Raw genomic sequence first — 19,314 nt, forward strand, 5'->3', positions numbered from 1 at the left:
ACACAAAACCCAGAGTGACTCTTACCCACCATAGAAAGAGAGCTTTCCTTTAACCGAGTTCCTCCCTTTGGAGTTTTCAGCAACACATTCGTACAGGCCTGCATCTTCCTGCTGGAAGTAGGGGATCTCGAGCACTCCGCTGACCTTGTTCACGTCCACCTTTCGTCCAACTGCTACCCCATCCACTCTTCTCCAGCTAATGGTTGGAACTGGGCTAGTTACACACAATAATAGAGAATACGGTGTAAAAACCTGAATAGCCCTTTTCAAGTGAATGTATCTGTTTTTGTACATGTGTTTATTTCAATGGCCAGTCGGCGTTGGACTTAAAATAGTTAATTGGCTGGAAGGATCATTTGGAATGTGATTTGATGATATTACAGCAAATTGAGGAAGAAGGGGCCGGTCTTTGAGAGGAGAAACCAGCCAGCAAATGAACTCTTCCCTGTCCAATGCTGTCTTGTTAATTAAATAAACACTGCTCTATAAATCATATCACACAGTGTGCTCAAGGCTTAACATCTGGTTGATTTTGTTTTGTGACTAGTGTGATGGAGCACAGCATGTCTGCTTAGCAGTATAGCTTCCTCCCCATCTGGGTACACTGTCCGTACAATGGCTCAAACCAGTGACCTCCGCCTCACAAACACACAACTGCCCACTTGACAACGTACTAGCAAGTTGTGCCATCAAAAACCTAGCAATTCCGCAGCACAAGTGGAGACATTTAAAGCTTTGGAATAGAGCAGGGCGATATGGACAAAAAATAGTATCATGATAAATTGGCCCATTTAGTTCAATAAAAATACATGTGTTTTTTTTATGCACAGTTACTTTTCATTAGTGGCAGTGCTCTAGACTAACTTTTTCCAGTGTCATTAAGTAGTAAGGCAAGAAGTTAGCTATTTCATTTAACATGTTCAGGGAATCCATGATCGATATTTTTATATGCAACATTCCAAAATAGTATCCAGAATAATCAGATTTCATTTGGGCTATTTAGAGATGAATTTGACTAGATCTTCTATAACCTATGGCCTATATAGCCTATATGCTATATAATTCACCACCTGAGGAAGTGGGAACTAAAAACACATTAGCTAAATTGCTAACTCTAAATATGATATTCTTGCTAGATAGCCATGTAATTGATCTAACGGTAAATGTCATTTCCTACAAAAACGTCTCATTGGTAGGCTTATAGGCAGAGGTGTGGACTCGAGCCACATAACATAGACTACTCAAGTCGCAAATTTGTTGGACTTGAGACTCATCTTGATAGAAAATAAAATAACTTAAGACTTGACTTGGAGCCTCAAGACTCGAGACTGATGACTTGAAAAACTGTCAAGTGAGGTAGCGGATTGCTGAACAGTATGCAGCGCAATCGTCAAATTGTAGAGAGAGGATTTCCATTAATAAATATGCAGCTCCAAAAATGGTCTACCGATCAAGAATATAAACTCTTTACTTTGCAAGCTAACAAGTAATAGGGCATCAAGCCACAATTGCTAGCATAGGCCTTTTGATCTTTTGGTAGGCTATGTCAAAAAGGTTAATGAACACTACTGTTCAGAAACCAAAAAATCTGCAGAAACACCGTGTAGCCTAATCACTGAAAATAACCGATGTAAACTAAATTGTTTTGATAAGAGGAAGTCTGTAATTTTCAGTTTATCGACCCAGCCCTACTGTGGAGTGAGTTTACATTATGATCTTAACTCTGTTATTCTAGTGTGATACAGATTAGGACCTACTTTCCCAGTGCAAAACACTCCAGTTTGACAGTGGAACTCTTGGCCACAGGTATGACGTCGGGAAGCTGGATTTCAATCTTTGGCTCGTATTCACCCATTACACCTAAAAGAGTAGCAATAAACAGGTAACATACATAATACACATTTAATTAACAAATCATTCAAAAAATAGGCATTCCAGTTCAGGTGGGTGAGCTGCAATATTGAATAGTGTGTTTGTTTGCGGTTTGTTCGCTTATGTTATTTATTTACAAACCTCTTCACTGAAGAACACAGTAATGTAATAAAGTATGATGTTACTGTTTGGAAATCGTTTGATGATACAGCATGTGTAATGTTCACCAGTGGTACACTTTGAGAGCCCTACCATCAACACGTAGCACTAAAGGGGTGGGGGGGCCTTGAATGCTACTTTTGGTGACTGTGTTGGTCACCACACAGGTGTAATTGCCCACGTCTGATGGCTCCACCATGGCAATGTACAGGTTACCCGTCTTTTGAGATACAAAGCGACGAGTGTCTTGCATCACAAAGGATGGGTACTCATTAAAGATCCAGGTGAAGGTGAGCTCTGTGGGAAGAAGGGGGAGTATAAATATATGAAGAGTTTCATTCCAAAACGCTATGTAACCATTTTCAGATACGTTGGTAAATTAGCTATTGTTGTTCTGGGTTTTTTCACTATCTAATCATGGCATGGTGTTGAATTAGTTTAAAATCAATCACTTGATGATTTTTTTTTGCTGCAAAATGCTGTACATCTGCCTCACTCTCAGATATATAAGTAGTACTGCTAGGTTTTGCACAGTCAAATGTACCACATCTAAAAAATGTATAAAGACATTTACAAATGATACATTTGTGACATAAATATTAATAACACATTTAAATAATAACTCAATAGAGTAATATGAGATCTGTATGTAAAACATTTACATTTGACATTTTAGTCATTTAGCAGATGCTCTTATCCAGAGAGAATTACAGTAAGTGCATTCATCTTAAGATAGCTAGGTGAAACAACCACATATCACAGTCATATACTGTATACTGGATACAAACTTTCCATTACAGCTAAACCAGTGGCGGTCAGTGCCGTTTAAGATTAGGGAGGATGTTTTTTTAATGAACATGGTCTTATTTCTATTACAGCATTTTGGATGACTGGCTGTCATTCATATTGCACTCACCCAGCTCAATGTACAGTAACATCAATAGCTATTTGAATTTCCCTATACCCATCATGTGGATGCTACAACCTAGCCTATAAATGAAAGTTTATAACGTAGGTGCACAGGTAGAGAAACACATTGGAGTAATCAAGGTGACAGACAATTACATATTCAATACTGCTTTGAACACTCTTGCGTGCATCAAGCTGATCTACGGTGTAATCATTTGTCCAAACTGTGGCAAAACAAATTTGGGTAGATCAATCCCTGTTTAATGTCATTTGCTTCTGTTTAAGAAAAGTTTTGCAACAGAATTGGCGGAATGAATACACCCCTGATCATCCGCACACACAATTCACTTTCATAGCAGCCATACAAACAGCATCCTCACATCTACGCACTCTCCTTTTCTCACAGTTTCCCTTCGCTTGAGGACTTCAGTGCACAAAACAACAGCTGTCTGTGACCAGGCGAAAAAACCTCTCCAAGCCAAACCTTCATACCATAACCGTTACACACAGCCTACAATGTTGTCACCATATTAGCTAACATCATAGTCAACATAGCTAATAAAACTAACGCCTTAGTAAACCCCAATCCAATCCATGTGTACAATCACACAGTAGTAGTACAGAAATCCATTTAGCAGTTATACTGTGAGAACCATGAGCTTCCTAGGTTTTGCATTGAAGTCACTGTACCCAGAGGAGTACAGAAAATAGATGCCCTCTGGCTACACCATGGTGCTTCCCTACAGAGTGCTGTTATCATTACAAAACATTGTGTTTTAATCAGTTATTTGGTGACATGAGAATATTTTTAGTACAGTTTTATCTAAAAATGATAACTTTTTAAATGTTTCACTGTTTTTATTTGTATGAAATTCACTGAGTAGTATGGTCCTCGCCTTCCTCTGAGGATCCTCCACTGAGTCAATGTTCTTCATAGAAGGTCCTGAAGGGCTGCAGTTCCACGTGCTTTTTGAGTCCTGTGTAGATCTAGCTAGTATCATAGTATACCCCTCAGGATAGTTTGTTCTGGACTAAGTTGTTTCCCTGTCCCAAAAGCAATCATTCCTGTTGGTAAAGCCTGTTAAATAGATGACTCTGCAGTGTAGTATTGGGAATACTTGTGAAATGAGTTGTGCTCTCATTAAATGAATGAGTGGAGGGTATCAAATACATCAAACACATAGTTTCCATGTGTTTGATGCCATTACATTTGCTCCGTTCCAGACATTATTATGAGCCGTCCTCCCCTCAGCAGCCTCCTATGATGTACAGGGATGAGTTCCATTGTAGTGATTGCTTGACTATTATTCTGAGAGTGGTGTGTAAGTATGGTCAAAGTTAAAGTATGTAATTATTGCATAGACATTCATCAATAAACAATTGCATTGTTTATATTACACACCATGTATTCTGTACCTACAATTGTTGACATAAGCACATTAGTATTGATAAACTTTTTATGTAATGCTTATGATTGCATCCCAATACTATTACAGTAGGCCTACGCATTTAATGTAGATATGTAGCTACTGTAGGTACGTATTACACTGCTTGTGGGGAATAGATAAATACACATGTGTAGTAGAGGGCCCCCTTTGAGCATCACCTTGGTATACATGACTTGTAGCATCAAATACTTATTGGTTTGATACATGTACATCTGCTGCGGAGACACAGGCGAAAGATCTTCTTCACCTATTAATAATACATTCAGTGTTCATCCTGACAAGTCTATGCATTTTTTATGTTTGTTTTTGAAACAACATCATCCAAAACATGCGAGGGGGTGACAAACAGGAATAAGAGGAACAAAAAGGTTACTAATTGATTGGTTAAAGTTGAGTAATGATCCCAGAAACAGGAAGCAGGAGCAGTATGCTGAGTCACTCCAGAACTTCTGTGGTTGGTCAGTAATGTGCCGTTGACTGACATGGATTGACAGGTATTCCTTTGTGGTTCCATTTAGCTGATATATTATGAAAAGCGGCTTCAATTTCCTTTGAATGGTTAGTGGGTGGATAAATATATAACTGCAGGTACTGCTTGTACTTGGTTGCACAGCCTTTGGCCATAACCTGGTCTCATAGTATGATATGTTACGTTTCATATCAGCATTTAGTATTATTCTCGATGTAAATCCAAGACACTCCATTTATGTTACATTTCATATGGTATGTATTAATTTGTGGATGTCCATCATCTATTTCGTAGGATATGTTACGAATTACAATTCGTATTATATTTGACAAATTTGAAAAACGTAGAATATGTTACGAATTTTCAAAACAAACTGTTACGTATTTTGGTTAAGGTTAGGGTAACGTTTATGAGTTAGGTTAAAGGCTTAAGGTTAGGGCAAGGTTTAGCTAAAAGTGTTATGGTTAGCATTAGGGGAAGGGTTAAGGTTAGGGGGAGTTTTAGCTAACATGCTAACTAGTTGCAAAGTAGCTCATAAGTAGTAAGTAGTTGAAAAGCTGCTAATTAGCTCAAATTGACCATGATGAGATTCAAACTCACAATCTTTCGGTTGCTAGACGTTCGCATTACATACCTACCAATCTACCATGACCGACCGACCAACCCAACCAACCACACACCCTACTTTTGTTTGAGGTATCAGCCTCAAGCAAACAGGCATTAGCTGTAAAAACACTGCCCTTCAGTGTCATTCAAACATACTTTTTGATGTTTTATTTTGACTTTATTTTTTATACTTTTATCTTTGACCTTCATTCTATCCCCCACCCAGCACCTCCACTCCCACTTGTCTCTAATTCCACATCCCAACCCTCAGCCCCTCCCACCTACCTCTTCGGATGTCTATGCACCATACATCTTTCAAATATGCTGTGATGTTTAACAAACAATATCAATCTACCGTGTTCGTCATTTGAGTGTGAACCACTGGTACCATTAATGCTAGTCAGTGCTAGTTTGACTACCATCTTTGAGAAGCATTTGATAGCCTTCAATAGTGGCTGTACTAGAGATTTTTGTGAGAACATAGTATATGTGACTGATTTTAAGAAACTTTGCTTAATTAATTTGATCAATATTATGGTATATTATGTTTCTAAAAATTAAAAACCCATTGGGGTTCCGTTAGGATGGAATAGAAAATATTGCGCTGTACAATGTGACAGTAGGCTACTTAGCTAAAGAATCCCTGTGTCATGTGAGAGACTGGGGTTCAATTCCCTGATGGGGAGGAAGGAGTAGGCCATCCTTGTAAATTAGAATTTGCTCTTAACTGACTTGCCTAGTTGAATAAAGGCTACACTAAGAGCATAAAATTTTGACACCCTAATTGTAGTCTAACCAATACCCAAAGAGAAATTTACTCAAAATAAAAATCTCATTGATTTATCAAGACCAGTGCCCATGCTTGTCTCAGAGCAGCGCGAAATGGTGCTAAAATAGTTCTAGACTATTTCTTCTAACTTCAATATGCTCTTTAAATAAATGAGACCTACACCACTTTTAACAGCACATTACTCACTAGTAAGACTCATGTCGCCTACGGTAGGCCTACCGTATATCGAAAAATATGACGTGACTCTCCGCCAATAATTACATAGAGGATTGGAGGATTCTAAATTAAAACCAAAAGCACCCAGCTGTGCCACTGGGGAGGCCCCATCCACAAAGTATCAAAATACAGAGAGGTGTTGGTAAAGGTATATTGTCCTGCTAATAGCCCATAATTGGCTATTATAATACTGTACATGGTGTCCAGGTCAGGATAACCAAAACATTTATTTATTAAAGACAATCAAAAGGAATGTTGGTACTTATTTTTATCCAAATCCATGCCTCCATGCTTTTTGTAGGTGCCGCTATATGACAGTGCCATCAACTTGATAATATATAACAATATTTTGGAGATTATTTAGTTTTCAAAAAAACAAAGGTGAGAGATTGTAATCTGAATAAAGGCCAAAATAATATTTGTAAAGGCCAAAACATTCATTTCTGTTTTTAGAGGGAGAAACGCTGGGCCAATTGTGCGCTTCCCTATGGGACTCCCAATCACGGTCAGATGTGATACATAATAATAATAATTTTTGTTGTATTATTAATTGTCTTTACTGGTGTATTAAACTGAAATTGCAACCAATCACGGCCGGGTGTGATACAGCCAACCTAACTAAGAAATACATTTGACGATAGAATTCTCCCCCTACCCTCCTTCTAGGCAAGTCTATTGTACTGTACCTGCTAATAACCATAATAGTGCTGTAGATCGTCACTGTGTATGTTTGAAAGAATATTTTCCAGTAAGCAACAATTTGTTTACCTTCATTAGACAACTTTGTTCCAATATTTCTGTAATTCAGTGATATGTATTCCCACAATAATTTGTGGATCCATACCTACATAAACATCAGCATTTTGAAAGAGTATTGTTGGGTTCTGAGAATATGAAATATACTTCATGTCACTGAGGAAGAGAGGGTAATGTATAATGTTTACATTATGTCAGGATATGTTATTGTTAGCCATCAGGGATCCTATGGGAGGGATCCTCTGGGAGGAGAAGAGACAGTATGGTACCATTCAACATGACAGCCTTGAGTTGGGGAGGAGTGAGCACTTTGGGGTAGAGGTTCTGTCTAGCAACAGCGATGCATTGGCTGTTCAGATGGTAGGAGGAGACTCAGCCTGGGAGAAGAGGTTAAATATCAGTGCTTGTGTGAAAAATGTCTGTCTGATGCAGCTGAATTGACCCAATGGGCAAATAAACTTGGTTTAAGCTTTCATAGTGTCCGTCGAGTTCTTACTCTGATAATTAGAACCTAATAGTTGGAGCTGCAAGCAGGGTTCTCCACAATTTTCAGTCAAACTAAAGATTCCGAAATCAGTGAAACAGGAGCTGGCACCAGAAATAAGGTAGTGTAGGCACTAGTGAAAGGAAGACGTATGAGAACATGTCTTACACAACTTTTTAATAGAGGCCAAGGATCAAATATTGCGGATTCCTTAATGATGAGAAATTGGCTAAATTTGCCACAGGAAAAAGTGTTGGGTTGAAGAATTTTTTTGATCTCATGAGACCTTTTATGTGGTTTTATTATGAAATAGATTTCTAGAATGGGCAAACAGGTGGAGGGGTAACAAGGAATTAGCAAAGGGGTTACTAAACCTAAATGTAACTTTACATTTTTTAGTTCATTAACATCGGTTATGGAGAATCAAGGGGGAAAAGAGACCAGTACATCGTTGGACTCAGTGGCGAGATAAAGTCACTGTGTCTAAGGGTAGTACATGCTAAATAAAGGATACATAAACAATGTTGTGGATTAAAACACACGTTTAATGATTGGAGTATGGACAGTGGATGTACCATTATCATGTTTGGTTTATAATTAATACTTGTGGATTGCCGATTAAAATGTAGCATAGTGAAAGCTAACGAAATGTACACTTTCTTTTCCAGAAGAGGGGGTTTCTTTATCTCGTTGGAATGCTCACGGAGACTGTGGTATTAGGGAGAGCAGTTAGTGATACTCGGCAGTTTTAAGTATAAAAGTTTAGGCCATAAACTGAGTTCCCAGATAAGTAAGGCCTGTTCATGTGTGTTTTTGACCTACTGCATGGTTTACCACACACACACACAATTTACCGGTTATGAATATGCATTAGTGGTGTTGATACCATGGGATTTATTTAGTGGGGTCTTTCAAATTTGGTTTTACATTGGGTATGCAGAAGGATTGAAATGTTTTAAAGGGTCTCTGAAGGACAGGGAAAGAAAAGGGGAAGGAAATATTTAATGGTGTCGAATGCCCTGTATCCTGACTTACTGGTGAGGCCTGATCAATCTCACTAGAAATGATTGAAACAGGTGGGATTTAATTATAAAATGAATGACAAACACCAGTCTATATTCTACTTTACCATTACTTTATGAGAGACTATTATTTGAGTTATCAAGAGTTGTAATTCTAAGTTGATTGGTTATTCGAATTCGTTTTTATTTTATTTAACATGTTGTTTTTGAATCACGATGTGAATCATGTGTTTGAAGGGAAAATGACCAGTTCCCTGGGGCCCTGGTCTTTGGGTAAATATACAAATGTATTTTGTTCAGTCTGCATATAGAAGGAAAAATATATGTTAATAAGGGATGACAGTTACTCCAAATGGATTGTGATTTGTGTATTGCTGATGTCATTTCTCTCTTTGTTTCAATATACATTTCACCAGATTGGGTCTACTGGAGTGTGGGATTACCCAATGGGTTAGGGAGCTAACTTCCTGATCTGGTAACTCTTCTGAGAGGTCGCCAGTCAAATATGAGTGTATGAACTAATTTTGAAAATGGTTTCAACAATAACAGTATGTTGTTATGCTCTTTGACATTTGTCGTAGAGATAATGTTATTAAGAAATTGGGAATGTAGTAATTTGTCATATTCTTGTCTGGATTTCCTGAAACTAAACTGTTGTTCTGATCTGTCTTCTCTTGGGGTTATCATGGAAGGTGACGTCAGATAGTGTCTTAAAGCATGTAGGAACAATTTGGTCACAAACAGCTTGTGTGAACCTCAAAACCCTCCCTAACCAGCTGAAGCAAGGCGTTCAATGCGACAGCGATTTTCTTTTTTCAAGACACGCAAGACATCATCAGCTTAAAGGGAAATCTTGTGCTGCAGGCCGCCTGCAGAAACACCCATAATACTTGGATTGCCCCTTATCAGCTCTGCCAGAGGCTCCGCCCCCAACAAGTCGAGCAGGGGGGCAGGGAGCACCCTAGTCTTGTGCCCCGTTCCAGAGGGAATCTGTCAGAGTCCAGTCCGTTAGTAGTCACCATGGCATTTGGATGAGAGTATAGTGATTTGATCCATTTAATAAAATTTGGGCCCATATTGAACTTTTCTAAGAGTGAAAACAGAAAGCTCCACTCCATCCTGTCAAATGCCTTCTCAGCATCCAGTGAAGCCAGCAGGACAGGGGTCTTCTGTGCGTTTACTTGATCAATAATATCAAAAAGACAGCGAATGTTATCAGAAGAGTATCTGTCTCTAATAAATCCAGTTTGGTCCGCTTTTATTATTTTGGGAAGAAAAGTGTTTAGTCTTTTGGCGAGCAATTTGGTAATTATTTTGTAGTCGAAATCCAAAAAGCTTATGGGCCGGAAGGATGAGCAGGATAGAGGGTCCTTGTCTTTTTTGAGCAACACTGTAATGCGAGCTGTGTGCATTGAGTCTGGGAGAAATCAGTTTTTGCAAAAATCCTCCAGCATTGGCAAGAAGATAGGGCTGAGCTGGGGCCAAAAAGCTACGTAGAACTCTGGGGAATCCATCTGGGCATGGGGACTTATTAGGTGAGATGGAGATAATTGCCTCCAGGATCTCCTCAGGAGTGGAGTGGGAGTTGAGATCTTCTTGGTCGGTCTCTGATAGTTTAGGTAGAGAGATTCCCTCTAGGAAAGAGTGGAGTTCTGCCTCCGTGTGTTTTCTCTCAGAGGTATATAGTTTGCAGTAAAAATCATGAAAAGTTAAATGGATCTTTTTTTGGGTCATATGTGACCTCGTCCTCTGCTGTTCGGATAGCCATGATTGTACTCTGACTGCTTAAAAAAAAATGGTAAGCAATCAATCTACTAGGCCTATTGCTATACTCATGGTATTTCTGTTTAGTAAAGAAGCAGCTTTGGCTGCTTTAAGTTGACTCCAGGAGGTGCTGTCTGGGGATTGTTTATGTACTTTTTCACAGCATTCCAGCTCCCTTTCGAGATCTAGCCTGTGTGCTTCCATTGCTTTTTTCTGAGAGGAAGCATATGCAATTAGATGACCTCTTAGTGTGGCTTTAGCAGCGTCCCACATTGTGGCCGGAGAAACAGGAGAATCTTTGTTGTCTTGTGTGTAGTTGTCTATCCATGTAGTTACCAATGTATGGAACACTTAATTTGATAACATGGAGGTGTTGAATTTCCAGCTCTTTGACCTCGGGATGTGTTTGCAGAGGTCAAAGCGAAGGTGGACAAAGACGTGATCTGAAAGTGCTATGGGTTCGATTGTACACGTGGCTGAATTTATGAAACTCTTTGGGATAAAAATGTAATCTATACAGCAGTAGGTGTTATGGACATTAGAGTAGTATGTATAGTTCATAGATGAGCTATTAGTCTCTCTCCAGATATCTATCAGTCCCATCTCTTTAGTAAGAGAGTTCAACATCTTTGCAGATCTAGGATTTGTGGTGGGGACTTGAGATGATTTGTCTAGGGTTGGGTTAAGGGTACAATTAAAATCTCCGGCCACCACGCCAAAGGAAACGCAATGCTCATTGAACAGGGTTATCATATTTGACATGAAAGCAGGAGTATCTGTGTTAGGGGCGTATATATTTAAGACAGTAATTGGTTGACCATACAGTGACCCAGTTATCAAAATAAATCTCCCCTCCGGATCAGATATGTTTTTGTCAATTATGAATGGAACATTCTTATGGATAAGTATGGCTGTACATCTAGTGTTTGATTTGAAAGATGAGAAATACACCTGTCCCACCCAAGCTCTGCGGAGTTTGGCATGTTCGGCATCACAGAGGTGTGTCTCTTGTAATAGCGCAATGTCTGCTTTTTCCTTTTTTAGAGCACATAGTATCTTTTTTCGTTTTATTGCATGTCCTAGACCATGGCAGTTCCATGTCAATAGATTTAAGGTAGTCATCGTCATCGAACAGTAATCGAACTTTAGTGCAAGTCATCGCTGGGTAAAAGTGGATAATAGTTACAGCTGCGTTCACATAAAAGGAAAATAAATGGTGTACATAAAATAACAATATCTGAACACCCCAGCCGAGTTCCCAAACAACTCGACACATCCCGTTGGATCTATTGCCCCCCCCCCCCCGCTCAGTCTCAATTCTGTGTTCCGAAAAAAAAACAGGAACAGTTAGCAACGTGCAACGTCCCCCCCTCCCCACCAAAGAAATGCCTCATCCTCTCCGCCCCGCATTGAGTAAATGACAACGTAGCCCCCGTCCAGACCATATTAAAAGAGGGAGAAAATAAAATCAATAGCCCAGCCTACATATACCTCCCACAAGGGACATAGTAACAACAACAAAATGTGGGAAATAAAAGTAGGCTGAAACGTTAGTAGGCCTAGTTTAGGCTATAGAGCCTATCCCTCTCAGCTAAAGGAAAATAAATATAGATTGGACGGCTATAATGACATTTAGCGGGGCGGGTGGGTCTTTGGATATCGGCTATATGCTGTCTTACCTCCTTTAGTAATAGCATTAATCACATTTAGTCATTTTGCCTCTTCGGGAGTTTTGAAGTGTCGCAGGGCTCCTTGGCGAAGAATCCTGAGCTCGTTTGGGTATTTGAATCCCCTGAAGATGCCTCGGTCAATGGAGTATTTCTTCACCTCGTCAAACTCACGGCGCATTCCAGCAGACAGGTCCTGGTGTAAAGTGAGTTTGGCGTTTCCCCACTGTGATGGTGTTGATTTTCGACCGCCTGTGGGACTCGTTCCTTGTCGGTGAATCTCAGGAAACGTATGGTGATTGGGCGCGGTGGTTGTCTGGCTGCTGGTGGGGGCCTCAGTCCTCGGTGAGTTCTATGGGCCTGTCGGTGGACAGGTGGAGCCACTCGGGAAGTTTGTCTTGCAGGTAGCAGATCAGTGGCATGTTTCCCTCTTCTTTTTCGCCCAGATTTAATAGAACACAATTATTCCTTCGCCCCGTTTTCCAGGTTCTCTGTTTTCTCTTTTCCACATGCTCTATTTTAGCATATGCTATTGTTTCCATGGCGTCTGTCAACAAGTTTTCCATGGATAGGATTTGCCCCTCTGCCTCGTCCAGGCGCCCTGCGTTTATGGTTCTTGTTGTTGATGTCAGGCAAAGCGTTTTCCAGGATTGTCACCTTGCCTCCTATCGCACTGAGCGGAGAGTTAATGGCATCTAAATTAATGTTGAGTTCTGTACGTTGGGATCTCAACTCAGAAAGGATGTCTTCAACAGAGTGCGAGGTTGGCATTCGTTGGGCCTCGGGGGGGGGGGGGGGGGGACCGGGTCCTCTTGCTCCTGGCTAATGGCGCTAGCTTTTTCTGAAGCTAGCTTCTTCTTGAAGGCTTTTTCCGTCGCTAATGCTCGAGTCCGGGTAAAAATGTCACCTGTAGTGTCACCTTAGTTCACGCGGCCATCTCGTTAAAGGGTCACGTGATCCCCCGCGACAGTGACTTTTAACACTCCTATCTGAGTCCGAGCCATTAACCTGGGTACCGGTGGCAGGAGTGCACCAGAGTCCTGAGACCATGCATGTGGAGTGAGCGTGGAGAGAGAACATACACATTTCTCTCATGTTCCTATTTGTATATTGAAAATCGGGACATTATCAAGGGCCATCAAATGTGACAGGCAAAAGTTAACATGTGCCGTTGGGAAGATGAACTGTAACGCTATCTGAAGAAGACACGCTAGAATGATAAGTGCCGGGAGAAAGGGGGGGAGTCTACACACTGCGAACAATTTAGACTAAGTATGCATTGAGATACCGATCTTTCATTTCCAGGCCACTCGCGACAGGAAAACAGGGACAAAGGAGGGCTGTAATGAGAAGAGTTATTACCGGCAATAAAAGGTTTCATTTATAAATGTACATTGTAACCGAGATGATGTGTGTTAGGTTGTGAAGCTTGAATTTGAGTCATACTGAAAGTAAACTACTCAGGACTGAATTTGGGTTGGATAATGTATTAAATGTTGTAGTTATGATTCGGATACAGCGAGAGAGAGTAGCTTTCAAACGGTGATGGGTGGAGGCACTGCTCAAATGTATTAGGCCTAGGGAGGCTCTAGAAACCTTATCTTTAAGTTTCCTCCGACAGGGAGGTTATTAGAGAACTCAGTGGATGATAGCTTGGGTCAACCATGAAGGTTTTTTTTGTTTTATTTTGTTTTACCATGTCATCAGAATTTTTATGTTATATCGCATCAATTGTTGGATGATACGGTACAATTAATTGCAAACAAGGCTCATAGTCTGTGTTTTGCGTTAACAACCAATGATGAAAATGAAGCAGACGGCAGGGAGACCAACATCACATGGGGATAGAACGACGAGGAAGGATGGTTCTGTCCCCAGTTTTAGTCGCATCAAGGGTGGTGTGAAATTATTAAACATGTACTTTTTTTCCTCTTTCCTTTTCAAGTCAACATGTTTTTAGGTTTCGTGGAACATAAGAGTGATCATTGTTCAAGAGGAGAGTGATGTATGTTGACTAATTGATTTGGGAATGTTGTAGTATGTTTATACCTGTAGGAGAGAGTTAGGAGTAGTGACTATTGTGTTATGGGTTAGATGGAATGATATGTGTAAATGTATCTGTAGCAGGAGGTGAGGTACACATGAGGCCTGGGGTTGAGACAGAATGTTTACATTGGGCTGTTCAGTGGGATGGAATATGACTGCGGTGGAGATCTGTGGGAGCTCATAAATTAAGGTTGTGGTGGTAGAATGGTATCATTCCCAGAGTCGGAAGTTTACATACACTTTGGTTGGAGTCATTAAAACTCGTTTTTAAACCACTCCACAAATTTCTTGTTAACCTCTCTGGGATCGTTCCGGACGCTAGCGTCCCACCTCGCCAACAGCCAGTGAAATTGCTGGGCGCCAAATTCAAAACAACAGAAATCTCATAATTAAAATTCCTCAACCATTCAAATATTTTACACCATTTTAAAGATACACTTCTCGTTAATCCAACCACAGTGTCCGATATTTAAAAGGCTTTTCGGCGAAAGCAGAAAATCATTATGTTAGGTCAGCAACTAGTCACAGAAAGCATTCAGCCATTTTCCAACCAAAGAGAGGTGTCACAAAAAGCAGAAATATAGATCAAATTAATCACTAACCTTTGACGATCTTCATCAGATGACACTCCCAGGACTCAATATTACACAATACATGTATGTTTTGTTTGATCAAGTTCATATTTATATCCAAAAACCTCAGTTTACATTGGCACCATGTTCAGAAAACATCCGGAGAAATTGCAGAGAGCCACATGAAATAACAGAAATACTCATCATAAACCTTGATGAAAGATACTTGTTTTACATGTTTTACATAGAATTAAAGATAAACTTGTTCTTAATGCAACCGCTGTGTCAGATTTCAAAAAAGCTTTAAGGCAAAAGCACAATATTCAATCATCTGAGAACAGGTTCAGCCACAAAAGCAAGCCATACAGTTACCAGCCAAACTGTCAACAAAAGTCATAAATAGCATTATAAATCTTCACTTAGCTTTGCTGATCATAGTCGGAACACACTCCCAGGATTCCACTTCCACAATAAATGTTTGTTTTGTTCGATTACGTCCATATTTTTGTCCAAATACCTCCGTTTTGTTCGCTCGTTTAGTTCACTATTCCAAAGGCACAATGCGCGAGTGCAAAATCCAGACGAAAAGTCAAAATAGTTCCATTACAGTTTGTAGAAACATGTCAAACGATGTTTAAAATCACTCCTTAGGGTCTTTTTATAATAAATCTTCAATAATATTCCAACCGGACAATAGCGTATTCATTACAGAGGAAAAAGAAGGGACGGCGCGCCCGTGTGACCGCGCAGTAAACAACTGATTGGCCTCAGCCTAGTCCAGCCTAGCAACTACAGTGCCTTGCGAAAGTATTCGGCCCCCTTGAACTTTGCGACCTTTTGCCACATTTCAGGCTTCAAACATAAAGATATAAAACTGTATTTTTTTGTGAAGAATCAACAACAAGTGGGACACAATCATGAAGTGGAACGACATTTATTGGATATTTCAAACTTTTTTAACAAATCAAAAACTGAAAAATTGGGCGTGCAAAATTATTCAGCCCCTTTACTTTCAGTGCAGCAAACTCTCCAGAAGTTCAGTGAGGATCTCTGAATGATCCAATGTTGACCTAAATGACTAATGATGATAAATACAATCCACCTGTGTGTAATCAAGTCTCCGTATAAATGCACCTGCACTGTGATAGTCTCAGAGGTCCGTTAAAAGCGCAGAGAGCATCATGAAGAACAAGGAACACACCAGGCAGGTCCGAGATACTGTTGTGAAGAAGTTTAAAGCCGGATTTGGATACAAAAAGATTTCCCAAGCTTTAAACATCCCAAGGAGCACTGTGCAAGCGATAATATTGAAATGGAAGGAGTATCAGACCACTGCAAATCTACCAAGACCTGGCCGTCCCTCTAAACTTTCAGCTCATACAAGGAGAAGACCGATCAGAGATGCAGCCAAGAGGCCCATGATCACTCTGGATGAATTGCAGAGATCTACAGCTGAGGTGGGAGACTCTGTCCATAGGACAAATCTGGCCTTTATGGAAGAGTGGCAAGAAGAAAGCCATTTCTTAAAGATATCCATAAAAAGTGTTGTTTAAAGTTTGCAACAAGCCACCTGGGAGACACACCAAACATGTGGAAAAAGGTGCTCTGGTCAGATGAAACCAAAATTGAACTTTTTGGCAACAATGCAAAACGTTATGTTTGGCATAAAAGCAACACAGCTGAACACACCATCCCCACTGTCAAACATGGTGGTGGCAGCATCATGGTTTGGGCCTGCTTTTCTTCAGCACTGACAGGGAAGATGGTTAAAATTGATGGGAAGATGGATGGAGCCAAATACAGGACCATTCTGGAAGAAAACCTGATGGAGTCTGCAAAAGACCTGAGACTGGGACGGAGATTTGTCTTCCAACAAGACAATGATCCAAAACATAAAGCGAAATCTACAATGGAATGGTTCAAAAATAAACATATCCAGGTGTTAGAATGGCCAAGTCAAAGTCCAGACCTGAATCCAATCGAGAATCTGTGGAAAGAACTGAAAACTGCTGTTCACAAATGCTCTCCATCCAACCTCACTGAGCTCGAGCTGTTTTGCAAGGAGGAATGGGAAAAAATTTCAGTCTCTCGATGTGCAAAACTGATAGAGACATACCCCAAGCGACTTACAGCTGTAATCGCAGCAAAAGGTGGCGCTACAAAGTATTAACTTAAGGGGGCTGAATAATTTTACACGCCCAATTTTTCAGTTTTTGATTTGTTAAAAAAGTTTGAAAAATCCAATAAATGTCGTTCCACTTCATGATTGTGTCCCAATTGTTGTTGATTCTTCACAAAAAAATACAGTTTTATATCTTTATGTTTGAAGCCTGAAATGTGGCAAAAGGTCGCAAAGTTCAAGGGGGCCGAATACTTTCGCAAGGCACTGTATAAACACCATGGGACCACACAGCCGTCATACCCCTCAGGAAGGAGACACGTTCTGCGTTCTAGAGATAAACGTACTTTGTTGCGAAAAGTGCAAATAAATCAATTCCAGAACAACAGCAATGGACCTTGTGAAGATGCTGGAGGAAACAGGTATAAAAGTATCTATATCCACAGTAAAACGAGTCCTATATCAACATAACCTGAAAAGCCGCTCCACAAGGAAGAAGCCACTGCTCCAAAACAGCCAGACTACGGTTAGAAACTACACATGGGGACAAAGATGGTACTTTTTGGAGAAACGTCCTCTGTTCTGATGAAACAAGAATACAACTGTTTGGTCATAATGACCATCGATATGTTGGAAGGAAAAAGGGGGAGGCTTGCAAGCCGAAGAACACCATCCCAACCGTGAAGCACGGGGGTGGCAGCATCATGTTGTGGGGGTGCTTTGCTGCAGGAGGGACTGGTGCACTTCACAAAATAGACGGCATCATGAATAGGACAATTAGGTGGATATTTTGAAGCAACATCTCAAGACATCAGTCAGGAAGTAAAAGTTTGGACGTAAATGGGTCCAGATAAACAATGTCCCCAAGCATATTTCCAAAGTTGTGGAAAAATGGCTTAAGGACAACAAAGTTAAGGTATTGGAGTGGCCATCACAAAGCCCTGACCTCAATCCCATAGAAAATTTGTGGGCAGAACTGAAAAAGAGTGTGCAAGCAAGGAGGTGTACAAACCTGAGTCAGTTACACCAGCTCTGTCAGGAGGAATGGGCCAAAATTCACCCAACTTATTGTGGGAAGCTTGTGGAAGGCTACCCGAAACGTTTGACCCAAGTTAAACAATGTAAAGGCAATGGTACCAAATACTAATTGAGTGTATGTACACTTCTGACCCACTTCGAATGTGATGAAAGAAATCAAAGCTGAAATAAATAAATCTCTACTATTATTCTGACATTTCACATTCTTAAAATAAACCGGTGATCCTATCTGACCTATTACAGGGAATTTATACTAGGATTAAATGTCAGGAATTGTAAAAAAAATAGTAAAAATGTAGTTGGCTAAGGTGTATGTAAACTTCCGAACGGAAATAGCTCATAAGAGAGGGAGGACAGCTAACTGTGCACAATATAGGGACTATTATGTTAAATTGAACGTTACACATACCCAGATCATGGTGAGAGTAGAAGCGATAGTGTTGGCATTTCAGACACTATGGTAGACTTTCAAGAAACCTGAGACTCAGAGTTTTGTTAGGTTGGATATTCTTCCAACTCATTAATCTCTTTCCCAATTTCTAACAGCCGGTGAACACTTGACAGACTCCATGCAGTAGTTACTCACTGCAGTTGCTGTAGGGACAGTAATTAAAGGAGGCTATGGTAACAGCATGGAATTGGATATGGCGCAAATGAGGGAGTTTGAGGTATGCGTCATATGCAGTGTCAGTAGTAGCAGGGGTTACTTTAGTAGCATTGTTGGGATATCCGTTTATGAGGACTCATGCCACATGGCTTGGTAGCTGGTAACTGGGAGACCGGCTGTTATTCAAATGTCACAAATTAGTGATTTGGCCATAAAGGGGGAGTCTATGCTGTCAGGAAATGACCCATGAACCATGAATATCCTCAGGTGAAAGCAGCAGATGAGGAGCAGGAGATAACCGAGTGCACAGGCTGACAAGGTAAAAATCTGGAGATTGAGTGTACATCAAGATACACCAGGTGGGGGTATTGGGACAGCACTGGTCTGGTCCACACACAGTACTCCTTATAGCACCTGCAGCGATAAAGATTGCCATGTCTCTACTCGGTGGGTTCACAGTTCTCACGTGAAGTGAGGTCCAGCTGCATAATAGGTGAGCTTGATTAGGGATACGCACTTGCCTATCAGGTGACGTGCCCATCAGGTGGCAAAGATGGTGATGGGGAGCAAAGTGAGAATGACATGGATTGGGAACACCTCTTGGATCCTGTGGTCTGACGGGGAAGACTGGGCGGAAGGATGAGGAGGATTTTTATGGCTTTAATTTTTGCCAAACTCAACAGAAAAGTATCCTGAAGGCATAGTCGGGCAAAGAGAGAGCGGGAATTGTCATGTTATCAAAATTAGGGTTTTCATGCATTGTGCATATC

The 19,314-nt window shown here is 40.5% G+C and overlaps 1 protein-coding gene across 6 annotated transcripts in view; it reads right to left on the reverse strand.

Annotated features, from left to right (window-relative positions):
- cntn3a.1 (contactin 3a, tandem duplicate 1) overlaps positions 1 to 19,314 on the reverse strand; it is a 111,302-nt gene that overhangs the window by 47,886 nt on the left and 44,102 nt on the right. For all 6 annotated transcript variants that reach the window (XM_021616086.3, XM_021616085.3, XM_090184558.1 and 3 more), the window contains 3 exons: positions 2,125 to 2,328; positions 1,758 to 1,860; positions 30 to 214 (listed from right to left, as the gene is read on the reverse strand). In XM_021616086.3, coding sequence (XP_021471761.1) covers positions 30 to 214; positions 1,758 to 1,860; positions 2,125 to 2,328 — 492 coding nt within the window. The remainder of the gene's footprint in view (positions 1 to 29; positions 215 to 1,757; positions 1,861 to 2,124; positions 2,329 to 19,314) is intronic.

This window comes from Oncorhynchus mykiss, chromosome 9, assembly GCF_057628025.1.
Source record: "Oncorhynchus mykiss isolate SJ-2025 chromosome 9, ASM5762802v1, whole genome shotgun sequence".
Taxonomy (NCBI): domain Eukaryota; kingdom Metazoa; phylum Chordata; class Actinopteri; order Salmoniformes; family Salmonidae; genus Oncorhynchus; species Oncorhynchus mykiss.